This window comes from Rhinolophus ferrumequinum, chromosome 4, assembly GCF_004115265.2.
Source record: "Rhinolophus ferrumequinum isolate MPI-CBG mRhiFer1 chromosome 4, mRhiFer1_v1.p, whole genome shotgun sequence".
Taxonomy (NCBI): Eukaryota; Metazoa; Chordata; class Mammalia; order Chiroptera; family Rhinolophidae; genus Rhinolophus; species Rhinolophus ferrumequinum.
In genome coordinates this window covers 68,142,750-68,158,479 of record NC_046287.1, presented here as the reverse complement: position 1 = coordinate 68,158,479, position 15,730 = coordinate 68,142,750, and the positions used below count along the sequence as shown (strand labels likewise).

The 15,730-nt window shown below is 33.1% G+C and overlaps 1 protein-coding gene across 1 annotated transcript in view; it reads left to right on the top strand.

Moving 5' to 3' along the window:
• The window catches only part of TNKS (tankyrase), a 186,947-nt gene that overhangs the window by 95,905 nt on the left and 75,312 nt on the right, over positions 1-15,730 (top strand). Inside the window, exons 4-5 of the mRNA XM_033104145.1 lie at positions 5,826-5,862; positions 6,617-6,692. Of these exons, the coding sequence (XP_032960036.1) occupies positions 5,826-5,862; positions 6,617-6,692 (113 nt within the window). The remainder of the gene's footprint in view (positions 1-5,825; positions 5,863-6,616; positions 6,693-15,730) is intronic.

The following is a 15,730-nucleotide window of genomic DNA, read 5'->3' as shown; positions in this document are numbered from 1 at the left end:
TTGATTTTCAGCTGCCCTACAGTAAGGGGACATCTCCATTTTCCTAAAGAATTGGGAAATTCTTCATAAATGATAATCTTCTTGGTTTATGTCGAGTTTCATAGTTAGGTGAATTTTTTTGCTTTAGAAAAAAAGTCTCACCAATAAAGTAGAAATATCTTTAATAAAGATCAGAATTATATAAAAACACCACTTTCTTCTGAAAGAACATTTAGCTTCTAGAGTGTTACCAAAGTTTTAGAATTGTTAACTAAGTAAATAGTGCAGGTTGGATAAAAATGCTTTACTGCTTACTCTGTAATTCCCAGGTATGATTTTTTTATAATAGTTTAGTAGAGATTTTTTTTCCCAGATAATTTTATGTTTTTCCTTAAAGTCTGTTTAGAGCAACATTAAATTGTCTTAGAAAAAGATCTGAGCAATATTGAGAATCAAATGCAGGATGAGAATTTTAGAACTGAAACTTTAGAGATCATTTAACCCTTCACCCTCATTTTCCAAATGACAATGAAATGGAAGCTCCCTGGAAGGCACACAAGTAAACTGATGGCAGAGATAGAACTCACGCCAGCTGCTTTACCCTACAGACCAGTGCTTGCCCCCGTGTTTCACGCTGATGAAGAAGTTGTTTTGTATTCAGTAGGGGGAAAAAAGGTTATGGTTTTGGCAGTAATAACTTTTACAGTAAGAACAATATGGAAAATAGTTTGTTAGAGTAAAAGATGACTTATTAAATCATCATTAAAAACACTCTAGCATGCTCCAAAAGAAGTTTCAGCTATTCTGTGTACCATTCTCTGCCTGTCCGATGTGTGAGTCGCTAGCCACGTGTGCCTATTGGAAACCTGAAATAAGCTAGTGCAACTGAGGAACAGAATTTTTAGTTGTTATATTTTTTATAATTCATTTAAAAGTGAGTAGCCATGATGTAAGAGGGGTGGATTCTGTATTGGACAGCACGCCTTAGAGGTTATGATGGTGTTAGAACACAGGTGATGTTTAATGTTAGCTAATATGGGCTAATTATTATAAAAAGGTCAAAGTTGTAGGAGGCAAAAGAAGGAAAGGATCTCCACCAGGAAAATACTCTGTTCAAGCCTGGAATTTGAAAGCCCCTGATCATTTACCGTGTGTAGAATGAACGTGGAGTGTTTAGTTTGACCATAATTTTGGACTTAACTAATGATACGGACTTTGAAACAAGTACCAAAATGAGTAGGAAGAGTGATAGGATTCAGAAGTGGGCAGGGGGAAGCATCGAGAATTCCAGTAACTGTTATTTCCCCCCAATTATCCTGAAAATATTCATGAAACATTTCAGAGAGAAAAAATAATTCAAGAATTCCTGGGCTCATAGTTTATATATAGTGGAATATCAGTTAGACTGAAAATTGTTGTTGGTGAAAGACCTAGCCTTAAACTTCTTGAGACCAGATTATTTTCTGGTGCTTTAGTGAAGTTCCTGTCACAATTACATAGGTGGTTCTAAAATTTCAAATCTATTAGTGAAAATACATGGAATATAGCACCTAAATTAATACTTTATTCCACTTATAGGTTGTCAGTTTAGTTATAAGAATCAGTTCATCTCTTGTATTTGCTGGTACCTTGATGAACAAATATCTCTATGAGAATTACCAACTCATGGTACTACTCAACACTTGGCAACATACGGGTCCCTCAACCTGGTAACTGAGATTCTTGATTGAAGCCTATGCATAGCTCTTCCCTTGAAATAACTAAAGCCTGAGGAACTAAAGCATGCTATGGGAAATGCAAAATGCTCTGATCATTTGAATAGACCCAGATGGACTTTGTTTGTTTGTGTGCACATACGAAAGCTCCAGTGCTTTAAAATAGTTCTGATGGAAATATTTGGCTTATATCATTTAAATATGTTTAATCTGTTTAAAGCTAGTTGTCATTGTTTTAAAAATTGTCTTATTGCTATTATTGTTTTTTGTTCCTCTTTTGTTTACGTTGCTTTTACAAAAGCTCAGATTTGATTAATTTGTGTTCAAATATTAGCCTTGTTCAGGGCCTAACAGAGAGTGAATAATACTCATGAAACCTTAGACAATTCATTTCACTGCCTTAGCGTCAGTTTCATTAAATGAATATGTTGCAGATGGTCCCTTAGGACAGTGATTCTGAAATTCGGGGTGAGGTGACAGAAGAAAGGTGACTTTCAAATCGTATTCCCCCTCGTGGCATGTAGCCAGAGATGTTACTGATACGCGTGTGTTATGCATGGTTTCAAAGTCGAGAAAAGGAAGGTCATAATTCTTTTTTAGTTTCTTATTACTTTAACAATTTGTGATTCCCCGTTCATAATCTTTCCTTGCTATTCCATCTGAACAAAACCAAATGAACTCATTTTTACAAAACTATTGTGATCCTGTAAATTGGCCCCTCAAAATGTTAAAATTGAAATAAGTCAATCATGACTTCTTTTTATTGATATAGGTGTTCTTCATTTTTACTCAAAAAGTAATTTTGTGTTCTATCTCATAGAAATACAAAAGGAAGTTTTTTAACCTTTATTTTTAACCTTTCTGATAACATACTTCTTTAACACATTAAGTCATACTCTCCGTGTGTGTGTATATATATGGGTGTATGTGTTATTCTTTACATGTATCCCATCATTACTTACTTTACTAATAAAAACAATTAAGACTTTGAAAAGTAAACCTTAGGCTTGCTTTTTTTTTTTTATCCCACTTATTTTATTCTAATCAAAGAAAAATATTTTAAGCCATCCATTTTCTCCATTCCTAACTGCTATTATCTTGACTATAATTGCCTAGTTTCCTTTCTGGCTGATCTATTGCTAGCCTTTATCTGGATGTTATTAAAGAATATAAATGCTCCATAGAGTACCATAGTCTCAACCAGAATATTCTCAGATTCTCAGCTCAAATGAAACAGAACCAGTGGTTTGACGGTTAAGTGAGTAGTTCAGATTTGTTGTCAGAGTGTGTAAGGGACTCTAAATTCATTATGTTAGTTGTTCCTGCGATGCAGTGTTTGAAAAATAGCTTCGACTGTTTATGGATTGTGGTCCTTGGGCACCAGATAGTGGATGTTGGAATGTATTGCAGAAAAGCTGATGAAAGTACCAGGGTCTCTAACAGTAAGAGTGGAAAGCCATTTGTAATACCTGTGTCAGACTCTGTCGGATGCACTTAATTGTTTCCTTTTGAAAGCTTTGGTTTATTATCAGCTTATCCATGAGGGAAAAATAGTTTTGCAAAAATGTGCCTTTTGGAGAAAACATCAGTAAGCTGCTATACTTTATGTAGGTACACTGATTTGAACTTTGAAAATCCCTAATAGTTTGCAATTTCATTACCTTGCTTTTTGGAGTCGTGTTTCACTATGACTTAGATTTCAATAGTAGCTACTTTCGGTTCCCAATTTTAATGTGTTTTTACTGTATATCCGGGAATTTATACTTCAAAATATAAACTATGTCAGAATTTGTTGTCCCACTCCACCCTCGCCCTTTGCCTTGGGCCACTTTCTTTCCCAACAAAAATTCACCAGGGTAGAGCCCGAAAATATTTTACATAATCACAAAACTTACAGATCATTAAATATACTTTGTACTCCCTTTGTTAAAATATTTCAATATTTCCTCATTGTTTTCAAGATAATGTTCAGATTTCTTAGAGAGCCATTCATGATCTTTCTAATTCTCCGCCTCATCCTTACCCATTCCCCTGCAGTGTCCTTTGCTTCCGGTTTACAGAGCTACCATTTCCCTTCTCATTCCTTTTGCTTTGTTGCTTCCTTTCTCCCACCCTTCTTCAAAACTCTGCGATTTCCCCTCTTCCAGGAAGCCTTCCTTGACTATAATTACCCTGCTTCTTATTAATCCCATTCAGACTAGACTTTAAGCTCTTTATAGCATTTTATGAGATTCTTTTTACACTCTACTGTAATCATTTTTTTGCTTGTCTGTCTCATTTAATAGACTAATATTCCTTGAATTCAGAGATGATAGTGTCTTTTTTGGTTTTGAATCTGGCAGATAGACCTTTCAAATAAATATTCATTGACTGATTGAATTAATGACTTTTATAGATAATTACATAATTTGACTTTGTTCTTGATATGTAAGGCATTTGAGAGTATGGCTTATGTCATTTTCCTCAGAGGAGCTTTTTAAATTTACTCACTTCCATATTGGCAACTACAGTGTATAATAAAGATAGGTCTTTGGCTTTGGGAAGTTAAGAACTTTTATTGGCTAGTGGATATAATAATATAAATCTTAAACGTCTATCAAATAAAGAATCTGGAATATAATATATGGGAAATTGAAAAGACCAATTCTTATGATCATAAATCATACATTCTAGTTTATCCATGTATATTGTTGAACCTGTGACTCTATTGGTATATAAAATTCCCTTAGGAGAGAATAGATACTTAACAACTTTTCCTTATTTGAAAAGAACTTTTTACAGTTTTTAGATTTTAGTGTAATCTTAATCAGAGAAGCAAGACAAAGTGTAAACTAAAAGAATATTTGCTAATGATGGGTTATAGAACTTAAACGTGGTCTTGAGGTGTCTTTATAGTATTTGCATCAATATTCTGCATTCTGTAGTAAAACAGAAACAACTTGCAAAGAAATCCGTATGTATAAGTAAGATTTTATTTTAAGAAATAATTTAAGTTTCTTAATAGAATTAAAACGTTTCCATTTAATCGAAATTTTTATTTCTTGTCTGTGTACTTAATATTTGCTTTCACATAATGATTTTCTTAGACATTTTGTGTGATTATTTCTTTAATGCTATTGCAAACTGAGTCCATGTGTTATAGCTGAATCATAGTCCTGACTATTCTTTTTATCTACTGAATGAACAAATGCTATTATTATTAAAATTCCTTGTTCTTCAGTTGAGCTTGCAAGAGAAACTTGTTAGATCTTGAATGCCCTAAGAAATTTGTATTGAAGGTTTTAAACTATGTACCTCTTTTCAGTCTGTGACATATTAAAAAAAATAGAATGAAGAAAAATTATTTACATCTCAATACTTGGATATCTGTTCATTCTCAGAGACCCCAGCCTCCTTTTTAAAAATATTTTTGAGATTTATTGTTTGTTAAAATTTGGTGCTCAATTTGTATAAAGTATAAAGATTATAGCACATTAGAATATTATTGTCGTTTAAGAATATATTCACTGTTTTGGCTTTGGAGTGCTGCCTCCAAGAGGCTCATAGCATTTGGTACATAGTTCACGTATTTCTAGTCCACAGACCTACACTTTCAAGGCAAAGGCTTCATGAGTCTGATTTTTTTTTTCTGCTGCTATAAAGCTCAGCAATGGTAATTAATTTTTTTTTAACTTTCCCTGTCATTACAAATAAAACTGAGTTTTTATGAAGACAAGTAATTTGTACCTTTAAAGAGCCACATTATTTTGCTTTTGTCTCAGAGTGTATTATGCTTCACAAGTATACTGTGACAGGCTGAATAGAAAAGGGGGGAGGGGACATTGTCTTCAGCTGGCATGCTGTTATCAGGGGGAATGTGTTTCTGGACACGAGATTTAGCATTCATTGGTTGTCTGAAGAAAGCTATTTCATCTGAGGATTGGACAAGAAGCTGCGTCAATTTGCTGCCCGTCTCCAAGGCACTGGTGATGCTGCCTTCACAAGCTGGCTAACGTCACGGCTCCATCACCCAGCGGGGTGTGGACTCTCTTTTTCTGTTCTTCTCTGTTTAATTCTGTATTTGCTGCCTACTGCATTTCTTAATCTGTCTTCTGCCAAATGCTAACAGCATGATATTTTGCAATCATCTAGGTGAATACAAGAAAGACGAACTCCTAGAAGCTGCTAGGTAAGTGATTCCATTCATTTTAAGTGACTATAATGCATTTAAGGGAGAAAAGGGGGAGGGCAGGTGGAGGACTATAAAAATTATAGCATGTTATTGTCTTGCTTGGATTTTATGCAATAATGCAGATACGACCCTATACTAAATCTTTGTGTACTTTATTGTACGTGATTAGTGTATTAAATGAGACAAGTCTTTCAATATGATGGTGATTATAAGGTTAATTTTATTTGGAACATTTCTTAAGGTACCTGTAAACCTTAGTTGCCCAGCTTTTCTACAGATATTCTTGGAGTATTTAAATACCTATATCTTCGTTTTTCTCTGAAAATATTCCTAATTGTCAAAAGCTTGAATGAGGGGCATAAAGTAAATGTTAAAATTCTCATCCATTTTCTTTTGTTCTTGGTCATTTATAATTTAATTGATTAGCTTTTTACAGCATTTTGTATGTATTTTTAACTCCAGTGGTTTAGATCCCTTATCAGAATAAAGTTTGTTTGTCATTAGGAAGTTGACTTTATGCAGATAAATAAAACAAATAAAAATGTGGAAAGCTGTATTTTCTAAGTTGTACCACTGAATGATGATTAACAGGAATTAATTAGGAATATATTAATTGAATATAGTAAAAGAGAACCATATAAAGAAAGCAAAGCAAACCCATATTATTTTCCACTCTCTTGTGAAAAATACCCACAAATATTCATAAGAAGTTCTATAATTTTATAAGAATTGACTTACTACCTTTTTATAGGAGTGGTAATGAAGAAAAACTAATGGCTTTACTGACTCCTCTAAATGTGAATTGCCATGCAAGTGATGGGCGAAAGGTAAGTTATTTAAAATACAATATTACCCTTCAGTAATTTTTGTTTTGCTTTACAGTTAAAATGTTTCTAGTTGGTATGTGTGTGTGTACGTACATATATAGCTGTATTTTTACTGGCATCTTTTCACTGTAAAATGAAATGCTGTTATATCTGTTATTGGTAGTTGTGACATACGTAGTCATAGAGCTGGTGAAGCATAGATGTTTAGCCTTTTCTCTTTAAATGTCAGACACTGAAAGTTGTTTATTAAACAGAACTGCAGCTTTGTAGGCAATTAAAATTATAACAACTTTATTTTCTGTGTATGATAATCGAAATTGGAAATGTTTATGTCCTATTAACTATCTTTGTTAGGATATATGCATTTTTGATTTCTTATTTGGCTGAGGAACATTTGTTTGCTAGATACCAACACTTTTTTTATTTAAAGCTGAGAAAATGTTGCTCATAATTTTTTAGAGCTATGTAACAGACCTGCTTTTTTGTTTATTATTTTTTTATTAGCTAAGTTTTTGATCATTGGTATATTGAGAAAATAGATTAAAGCAAAGAGAAACATTCTGCATTAATATGCAATTGTCATAAATGTAAGGTAATGTATAAAATGTATAACTGGTATCTCATTATCTGCTTCGTATTCTTGCTGAATGGAGACTGAAATATAATCCTTTACAACCTTTGGTAACTGGCTACAAAGTTTAACAGTGATTTACCTAATAGATACTGGAAAACAAAGCACTTTGTACTTTTAAGTCTTTTATAAATGACAGTTAATTTTTTAATGTTAAAAGATGGCTTTTATATTTTAAAAACAATATTTTTGTTACACTGCAAATAATGAGGAAAATCATCTTGTGCCTAATATTTAAAGAATTAGTTTCTTTGAAATTATGCTGAAAATATGTTATGAAAAATATCAGGATAGATGGTACCCCTTAGAAATAACAAAACTATTTTGCCTTTAAAATTATTTTTCTGAGTGATCATTTCATAGATCAAAATTATTCAGTTTTCCTTGACCGCTTCCATGTTTTTTCCCCCCATTCTAATGAAACCCATATAATAGTGGCAAGGAATTGAATCCCTCAGAGTATATGTTATTTGTTATTGTAGATGTCTTTCATATTATTTCACATGGCCTAATGAGTGTTCAGTTTCTCTGGATAATTTCAGGAGAGACTTCTACTTTCATGGAAGGTAAAATCGTGTGTGTGTGTGTGTGTGTGTGTGTGCATGTGTGTATATGTATATATATCAAAGATTTACTCAGTATTACTACGGCTTTTTAAAGATGTTTCTAAATGATAACTTCTCATTTTTCCTTTAATTTTGAAGTTAGTTTGAGGATTTTAACATTCTTGAGTTACTTTAAGCTCCAGATTTTGTTTGGATCCTCTCTGTAGATAAAGTGACTTTTATCACGGTACAGAAAAGGGCCTTCTTATCTATGGTAAGTGCAGCTATAGCTTTAGACAGAGTTCTTTTTAGAACCCGGCGTACTTCAGTTTTCCGTAGCCATTTTAATACTGCAGAATTTATGTGAGAGTACTGTGGCAAGAATCAATTTACGTCTTAGCCTTTCTCCGATGCTTACCCGTATATCTGTACAGCCCCGTTTCTAGCTCAGTAAATCATAATAATTAAGGAACATAAACACTAATAATTAACAAATTACTTCTTCTCCCTGCCTTACCCCCTGCACAAATATGGACAACTCCTTTATTTTTCCTTCTCCCCAAAGGAGAATATACTTCCTTCATTCCTTTAGCTGGAACCAGTGTATTCCTCATCCAAATTCCTATGGCTCCTTTTCTGTATTACTCTATGGCATTTACCAGAGTACTTGCATTGTAGTTATTCATACATGACTGTTTCTTCTACTAATCTATTAGCTTTCTTTTGTATTTTGCACTAGACCAAGCTGGGCATGTAGCAGAACTTAAGATATGAATATGCTCTCTGATAAACAGTTTTATCCTCTTGAGTGAAAAAAAATCATCTGTACTCTTTGCCATTTAAATAATTAACTCAGAAGTATGTGAATGGGGTGGGATTTTGTATTTTCTGTTATTATATATTATTACTATTATTATTTTATTCATTTATTTTTGAACAATTATCCCATGAGGGAGACTTATATTTTAATGTGTAGAACATTTTTAAGAACACGTTTCAAATACTATTACACTGAAGGGTTCATAATATAAATAATGTAATAATTTTGCAAAAAGTATTCTTATTTTTAGATTATCAATTTTCTCAAATTAGATAGGAAAATTAAACTAAAGCATTTATTAGGGTTTAGTGCTATTCCTGCACATAACATAAACAAATCATTTAAAATTGTCCATCGATACGCAAAATGCAAATAAAATTTCATAATTAAAATTGAATGTTTAAATATTACCCTTGTTTATGGCACAGAGCAATTCTTATTAAATATACCAGTTGCAGTAAAGCCACAAAGCAATAAATATTCTGGGCACTAATGGAGATTGGGATAACATTAGTTATAACATCCTTTGTTTTCTTGCTATTGATGTCAAGAAAATGTGTAAGCAAATCTTGCTGCTAAATTATAAGTCTGTCTTATATATTTAGTACTTTTTCAAGCCATTTGCATGTATTTATCCAGAATTAGGAATTCAGATTGTATATTGACAATAGGATAAAGACACTTTACATATATAGTAAGTTTGTTGGGTATATGAAGTTTTATTTTTTGAATTTCCATTATAGAACATAGTACAGAATCAAATTCATTTTTAGAGGATTTCTAAATGACTGTATTAATGCTTAACTAAATTCTTGCCTGTCTCTGTTTTTACTACAGTTCCTGCTTTGTAAATTTAAAAAGCCCATGGAAATGTCAATTTTGTAATGTTTTTAGAAAAGAAATGTAGGTGGAGAATTTGCCTAGATATGTGTGGGGGTTTTAGACTTCAGCATTCCTTTTTAATGTGATGTGTGGGATTATACAATGACAGTGTAAATTTTAAATAATCTTTTCTATACCGTGACTTGATGATTATTCAATTAAGTAATATGTGAGTGGTTAATACAGAGGGTGACCAAAAAATGTATCACATTTTAAGAAAGGAAAAAACTGTATTAAAATTGTAATACTCAATATATACCAATAACAAAAAATGAATACAAGTCATGTATATATTCATACATTTTTTTTGGCACCCCCGGTGTTTTTATTTCCCACAGACATATGTTTTCCTAACCTGTAGAATTATGAAAATAATGGAAGTACCAGTAAGGTTTTAAGTAATTTATATTTTTATATTATGCTTTTATTTCACATGTAAATCAAAGTGGAGTTTATTCCAGAAATTTCCAGTTGTTTTTTTTTTCCCCCTGTAAAACAAAGAGAGGAAATTTTTTGTAATATTTTGTTCTGAAATTCTATGTTCATAGAATTATATACATGTTCTAATGATGGCCACTTTAGAAACATAGGAGCATAGATATAATTTATTCTTCTTTTCTCCTGTCCATTATGATTAGGCATAGTATTCCACAATTATTTTGAATTGCAATGAAGTACAACCAGATCCTGAAAACAGATTGTTTCCTTTCTAGAATTCCTAATTCCTATATTTTCAAACTTAGATTTGTTGTCTTTTAATCTCCCTTTACAGTATTTTCTATCAAGATCACATGTTTTATTAGCAATTATACAAATATTCTGGCCTTGTTTAATATGTAAATTTAAGGTGGTGATGTTTTTCCTTATTAGTTTTCATAAGGATACCTTTTTACCATTAAAGGAAATATTTAAATACATCTTAAATTATTTCAATACTCACCTCTCTTCAGAGTTCAGTTTGGTCCCTCTTGTGTTATTTTCCTTTCCTGGCTGCCTTTATCTTCTTTCAAAATAAATGTCCTAAATTTATCACCTCCTTGTAGTAAGGAATAAGTTGGAGTTGGGCATTACTGTACCTATTCTTAAATAGAAATACTATGTATCTTTGCAATGCCTACTGTTGCTATGATTGTATGTCACCAAATATTGAAAGTAACTAATATTTCATTGGAACTTTATTTTTATAAAGTATTCAGTGCAATTTCTGGTATTTCAGATTTCTTTTTGCTCCTTTCATTCATTCAACCAACACTCAATACTTACCATGTATAGGTCACTGTGTTAGGTTTTATGGAAGATAAATATGTGTTTAGTAGTATTGGTTTACAAGGAGTTCAAAAATTGATAGAATGATTAAGGCATTAACAATATATTGAAGGTAACACACTGAAAAACATGATTCCTTTTGCTGTGATACAGTTGTAAAGTGTAGCTGTAGGGTGGGATTGGTTTTTCTGGCCCTTTTACTTTTAAAGCACTAGTATTTAGACATGTGTGCCATTCTGTAAGAAACCACAAATTTAGATTAACAGGCAATTTAAATTCAGGAAGATTAACTGAAGGGTTTCTTTAAATGTCATATTTCTACTATGTAAATGTTCACTTCATGAAATAGTTAATAATGAATAAGACTCTAGAAACAGGTGTTTAAAAACTAATTTTTTTAGTAGAGATCAAGCAGATATAAAGTAGAATTTAGTACCATCCCCTGAAGATATCATAAAAAAAATGTGTGATGTCATTGAAAGAGCAGATAGGCTCTGCTTGGGTTCAGTTCTCTGCTCTTTCATTTTCTAAGAGTGTGACTGGCTGTACAGTTTCCAGTGTACTCACTCATATATGGGAATAATCATCCCATTCCAAGGCATTTGAGAGGAGTCAGTGAAATAGTGTGATCATATTTAGAATGGACACGTACATACTTTTGAGTATTCCAACATTCCTCACTTAAATTGTCTTTATTATGCAGGCTCAGTCCCAGGTGGAATTTGGATAAAATGTAGGTTACCAGGTAATCTACAAAGCATCTAAATGAATTCATTCTTTTGGAGCTTGGCCTTTGCCCCCTCACTGCCCAACATCACATTGAATAAATAAATTTGTTTAAATTTGCAGCTTATAAATTCAGAAATGTGTTATTGAGCTATCTATACTACACACACACACGCACACACAGCTATCAATTTTTAAGAACATACTTATTAAAAAATAATATCTGGCTGAAAATAATGCCACAGTATTCATTTGAATTTCATAAAGCACATCCATGAAGCACAAAGAATGAATAGAATTAAGGCAGTTTTTTTTGGTATTTATATGTAAATTTTAGGGTTATAGACACTTGTCGTATTCTAATGCAGTATTCTTGGTTAACAGCAACCCCCCGCCCCCCCTTCAGTATAAGTCTTCTTTGAATGTCATGTTTGACCAGCATTTTAACAATTCCTATATGGTAGATTGTTACTTTGAAGATCCCCCAATTAACTGTGCCTCTCATTATTTATGCCCTTGTCTAGTCCTCTCCCACAGGTTGTGAGCTAAGCCCAGAACTGCTTTGATAAATAAAATAAAGCGGTAGTGCTGCTGTGCCATTTCCAGGACTAGCCCCTGAATTGGCCTGGCAGCTGCCAGTTTCTTGCTTTTGGAATTCTCTCTCTTGGAACCCTGCTGTCATGCCATGAGGCAGCCCAGGCGGACATGTGGAGAGGTCCATGTGGAGAACTGAGGCCGCTAGCTGCAGACCGCCTTAGCTCAGCTAAGCCTCTGCATGACGTTAACCATCTAGGCTTCTCAGAGACTGTGTCCTCTGCTGAGCTCCCAGTCCCATCTCCAGCGGACAGCAGTCATCCTAGCACCCTGGCACACAGAGCAGGAGAACCACCCAGGTAACCCACTTTTTGGGGATGGTTTGTTATCTAGTAATAGATTGAAACACCCCTACTCTAAGAAAATATAATTCAGTACTTATCATCTATTGGGCAAGAAAGCTTGAATCTTTTCTCAGCTGGATTACTGAAAATGATTCTTTCATAGCTGCTTAGAAGAATAAAGGAAGATTTTAAAATAAATCCCAAATATATTATTTGTTCAATTATTTCTGAATTGATATCTTACAATTTAAGATTCTTTTCCCCTCAGAATACAAAAAATAATTTTACATGCATATTTTGGGATCATGGTGTTATGGGGAAAAGCAGAAACTTGAAGGTAGAAGACCACGTTTTAAGTTAACAGTATTACTAACTATGTAATCATGGCAAGTTTTATTATCTCTCTCAGTTTTCAATTTTTTAACCTGAAAAATGAAGGCTTTGGTCCACATGAGTTCTACGGCACGTTTCGACTTTAACATTTTCAGACTAACATATTTTGTAGTTTTATCAGAGTTAGTAGTAATTGGATTATATACAAGTCCATAGAGTCACATTAGGAAAAACATTCCTGGCATCTGGAATAAAGTTTATATAGAACCTTTTTCCTCTTTAAGGAAGTCTTAGCATTATCTGGGCACTCGCCTGGCTCCCTATGACCTTTAGTGGCCTTTATCATCCTATACCCTTGCCAAATCTTGGTAGATAAAAGATCATACCATTTTTTAATTTCCAACTTTTATGGCTCATAGTTCAGATGTCACTTGGGATTACAAGAAGGTCAAAATGCAGTACGTCTGCTTTAGGGAACTCTTCAAGTACTTTAAGTTTAATTATATATCTAATCAAATCACATCTTTAAAGTATATCTTGCTGAGTGATGCATGTCTTACTGTAATGCAAAAATCCCTTCAAGCAAGTTTTCTTGCCTACTTATGTTCAGATATATTGTATAAAATCTTTATGCTTGTGTATATTTATTTTATAACAATAAGGGCTTGAAAATGTCTTTTTTGTTTTTCATTAGAGAATCACTTCTGCTAAAACAGTCTCTATTTTGTCAAGCGTGACATTTCGACTGGTGAGAGTAATTAGTACCTGTGCCAACTGTGCTCTCTTTGAGAAGAGAATTTTTAGTAGACAGAGACGACAGTGTTAAAAAGTAGGTGGTAAAACTTAGGAATTCATTTTAGCTCTGCTTAGCCACCCGCCTCCTAACTGTGGTTTCTCCTACACTCATACCCAAAACGCACAAGTTCCCTGCAGTGTGAGTGTGTAGGTGAGGGATAGAAGAGGAGTGAGTACTACGAATAAATCATTTTGCTCTGAGTACGATTCACTATTAAAAATTGATTGAGAAACCAAATTACAAAAATGACACTTTCGTATCTCTTTTAAAATGGTAAGAATTTACATTTAAAATGCTTTTTTGACCCTACAAGTAAACAAAACTTTATAGGTGGTGTAGATTAGAATTACAGCAGTAGCTTGAAAAATAACCATCTGGCAGAGTGGCAAGGGAATAAATAGGATCAGGAAGAAACACAATAAATAGGATCAGTAGCTTCAGTGGTATTGCCGATGTCCTGGTTCTTCATATTTTTATGTATCAATTATTACATGATACAGAGATTTAAAAATACCCCTATAATGATTATGATTTTATTATGATCCCTTGTGACCTCTTCCAACCCTAATTATCTCCTAAAGGCCCCATCTCCAAATATCATCACATTAAGGGTTAGGCCTTCAACACACGAATTTGGAGGGTAACATAAACATTGTCTATAACACCTGGTTATTTCTGTTTTGTCACTTTTTTTCTTTTAAGAAGTGTAATTGCTAAGGAAGCCTACTTCCCCCCCACACACACACACGCATATTCATCCATTCACTCATTCAATTAAATTAGAGTTACAAAAGGAAATTTCTAAAAGCATCAAGAATCTTCATAATCTTTTAAAAGAAGACTCTTTCAGTGACTAATGAGAAAACATCTTTCTCTGCTAAGAATGGCATCAGTAGTAAAACTTGAAAAACACTATAAATACCTTGCATAATCTTTTGAAATGCATATTTGGGTAGTCAAATTAGTACATTTGGAAATAGACTAACATGTTTCGTATATTGATTTTCCTTTTGTAAAGACATTTTCTTTTTTTAGTAGTGACATGCTAATACCCTACTCTGAATGCCATAAAAATATCATTAAACTAATCTCTTAGTTTCAGAGAGGGTTCAGTACCTGTTAGAATTGGGTCAGGGAGCTGTGGGCAGAGAACAGAGCTAGAGCTCTCTGCTCCTGTCTACGTCTGGCTGCTGAACTCACATATGCAAACTCAGAAACAACAAGGATTTTATCACTGAAGGAACGTTGAGGTGACAGCATATCTCCAAAGTCCTAGAGCTCTTAACCACATTAAAATTAGCTAAAGGAGTTTTTTATTCTCCTAGTTTACATGGTTAAAATGACTATCTAATGATCTAAGGTAGAATGATTTCCTGATTAATAATCTTTAAATGCCAATCAGTATAACTTTTTTCCTGTTTCAAGAACAACTCATCTGTTGAACTTAGAATCTTGAATATTTAGACTTGAAAACCTAAGATTGTAAATATTAACTATAAAAATGAATTTATGTTTTGGGTAGTGTGAAAACTTTTCTCCTTAAAACTATAAAATATCAGGTTACTATCAGACTAGGAAACCTGGTTTCCATAAAGTGTGCCAGCTGTTTCTCATTAAACAATGTAAATTTAATGTTGCACTTTCTGAGAGTGCTAAGCATATTTTCCCCATACAAACCCTGTGAGAGGATGCTAGAAACTCATTTTCATGCATACATTTCAATTTTTCTGCTGATTCTGAGGTTGGAAAAGAGAAAGACACATTTCTAGCTGTTGAAGAATCCCTCTAGAGTTCCACAATGATAATATTAAGTGAAAATTGAATTAAGTTAGCATTCAGAGCTTTATTCTCACAAAGGTTACCCTATGGATTTCCTGTTCTTTCTTGTCTGTTCATTTTCTTTCTCCCTTTCTGTTCCCAATACAAACACTTAAGATAAAGAGAGTCCTCTATATTTTCACTTTAAAAATAAATTTTTACTATGTAAGGTTGAAGTGTAGAAACTTTGTTTGATAAGATATTTCATAAATTCTACAAATTTTCAAATGCCTCAGGTCCCTTCCAAAAGCTGACTACATATGTTACTTTGGAAGAACGTCCTCTCGGAGGCTGTCAAATATCAATCATTATTCTACTTCTGTTCATGTAATCTAACTAGAAT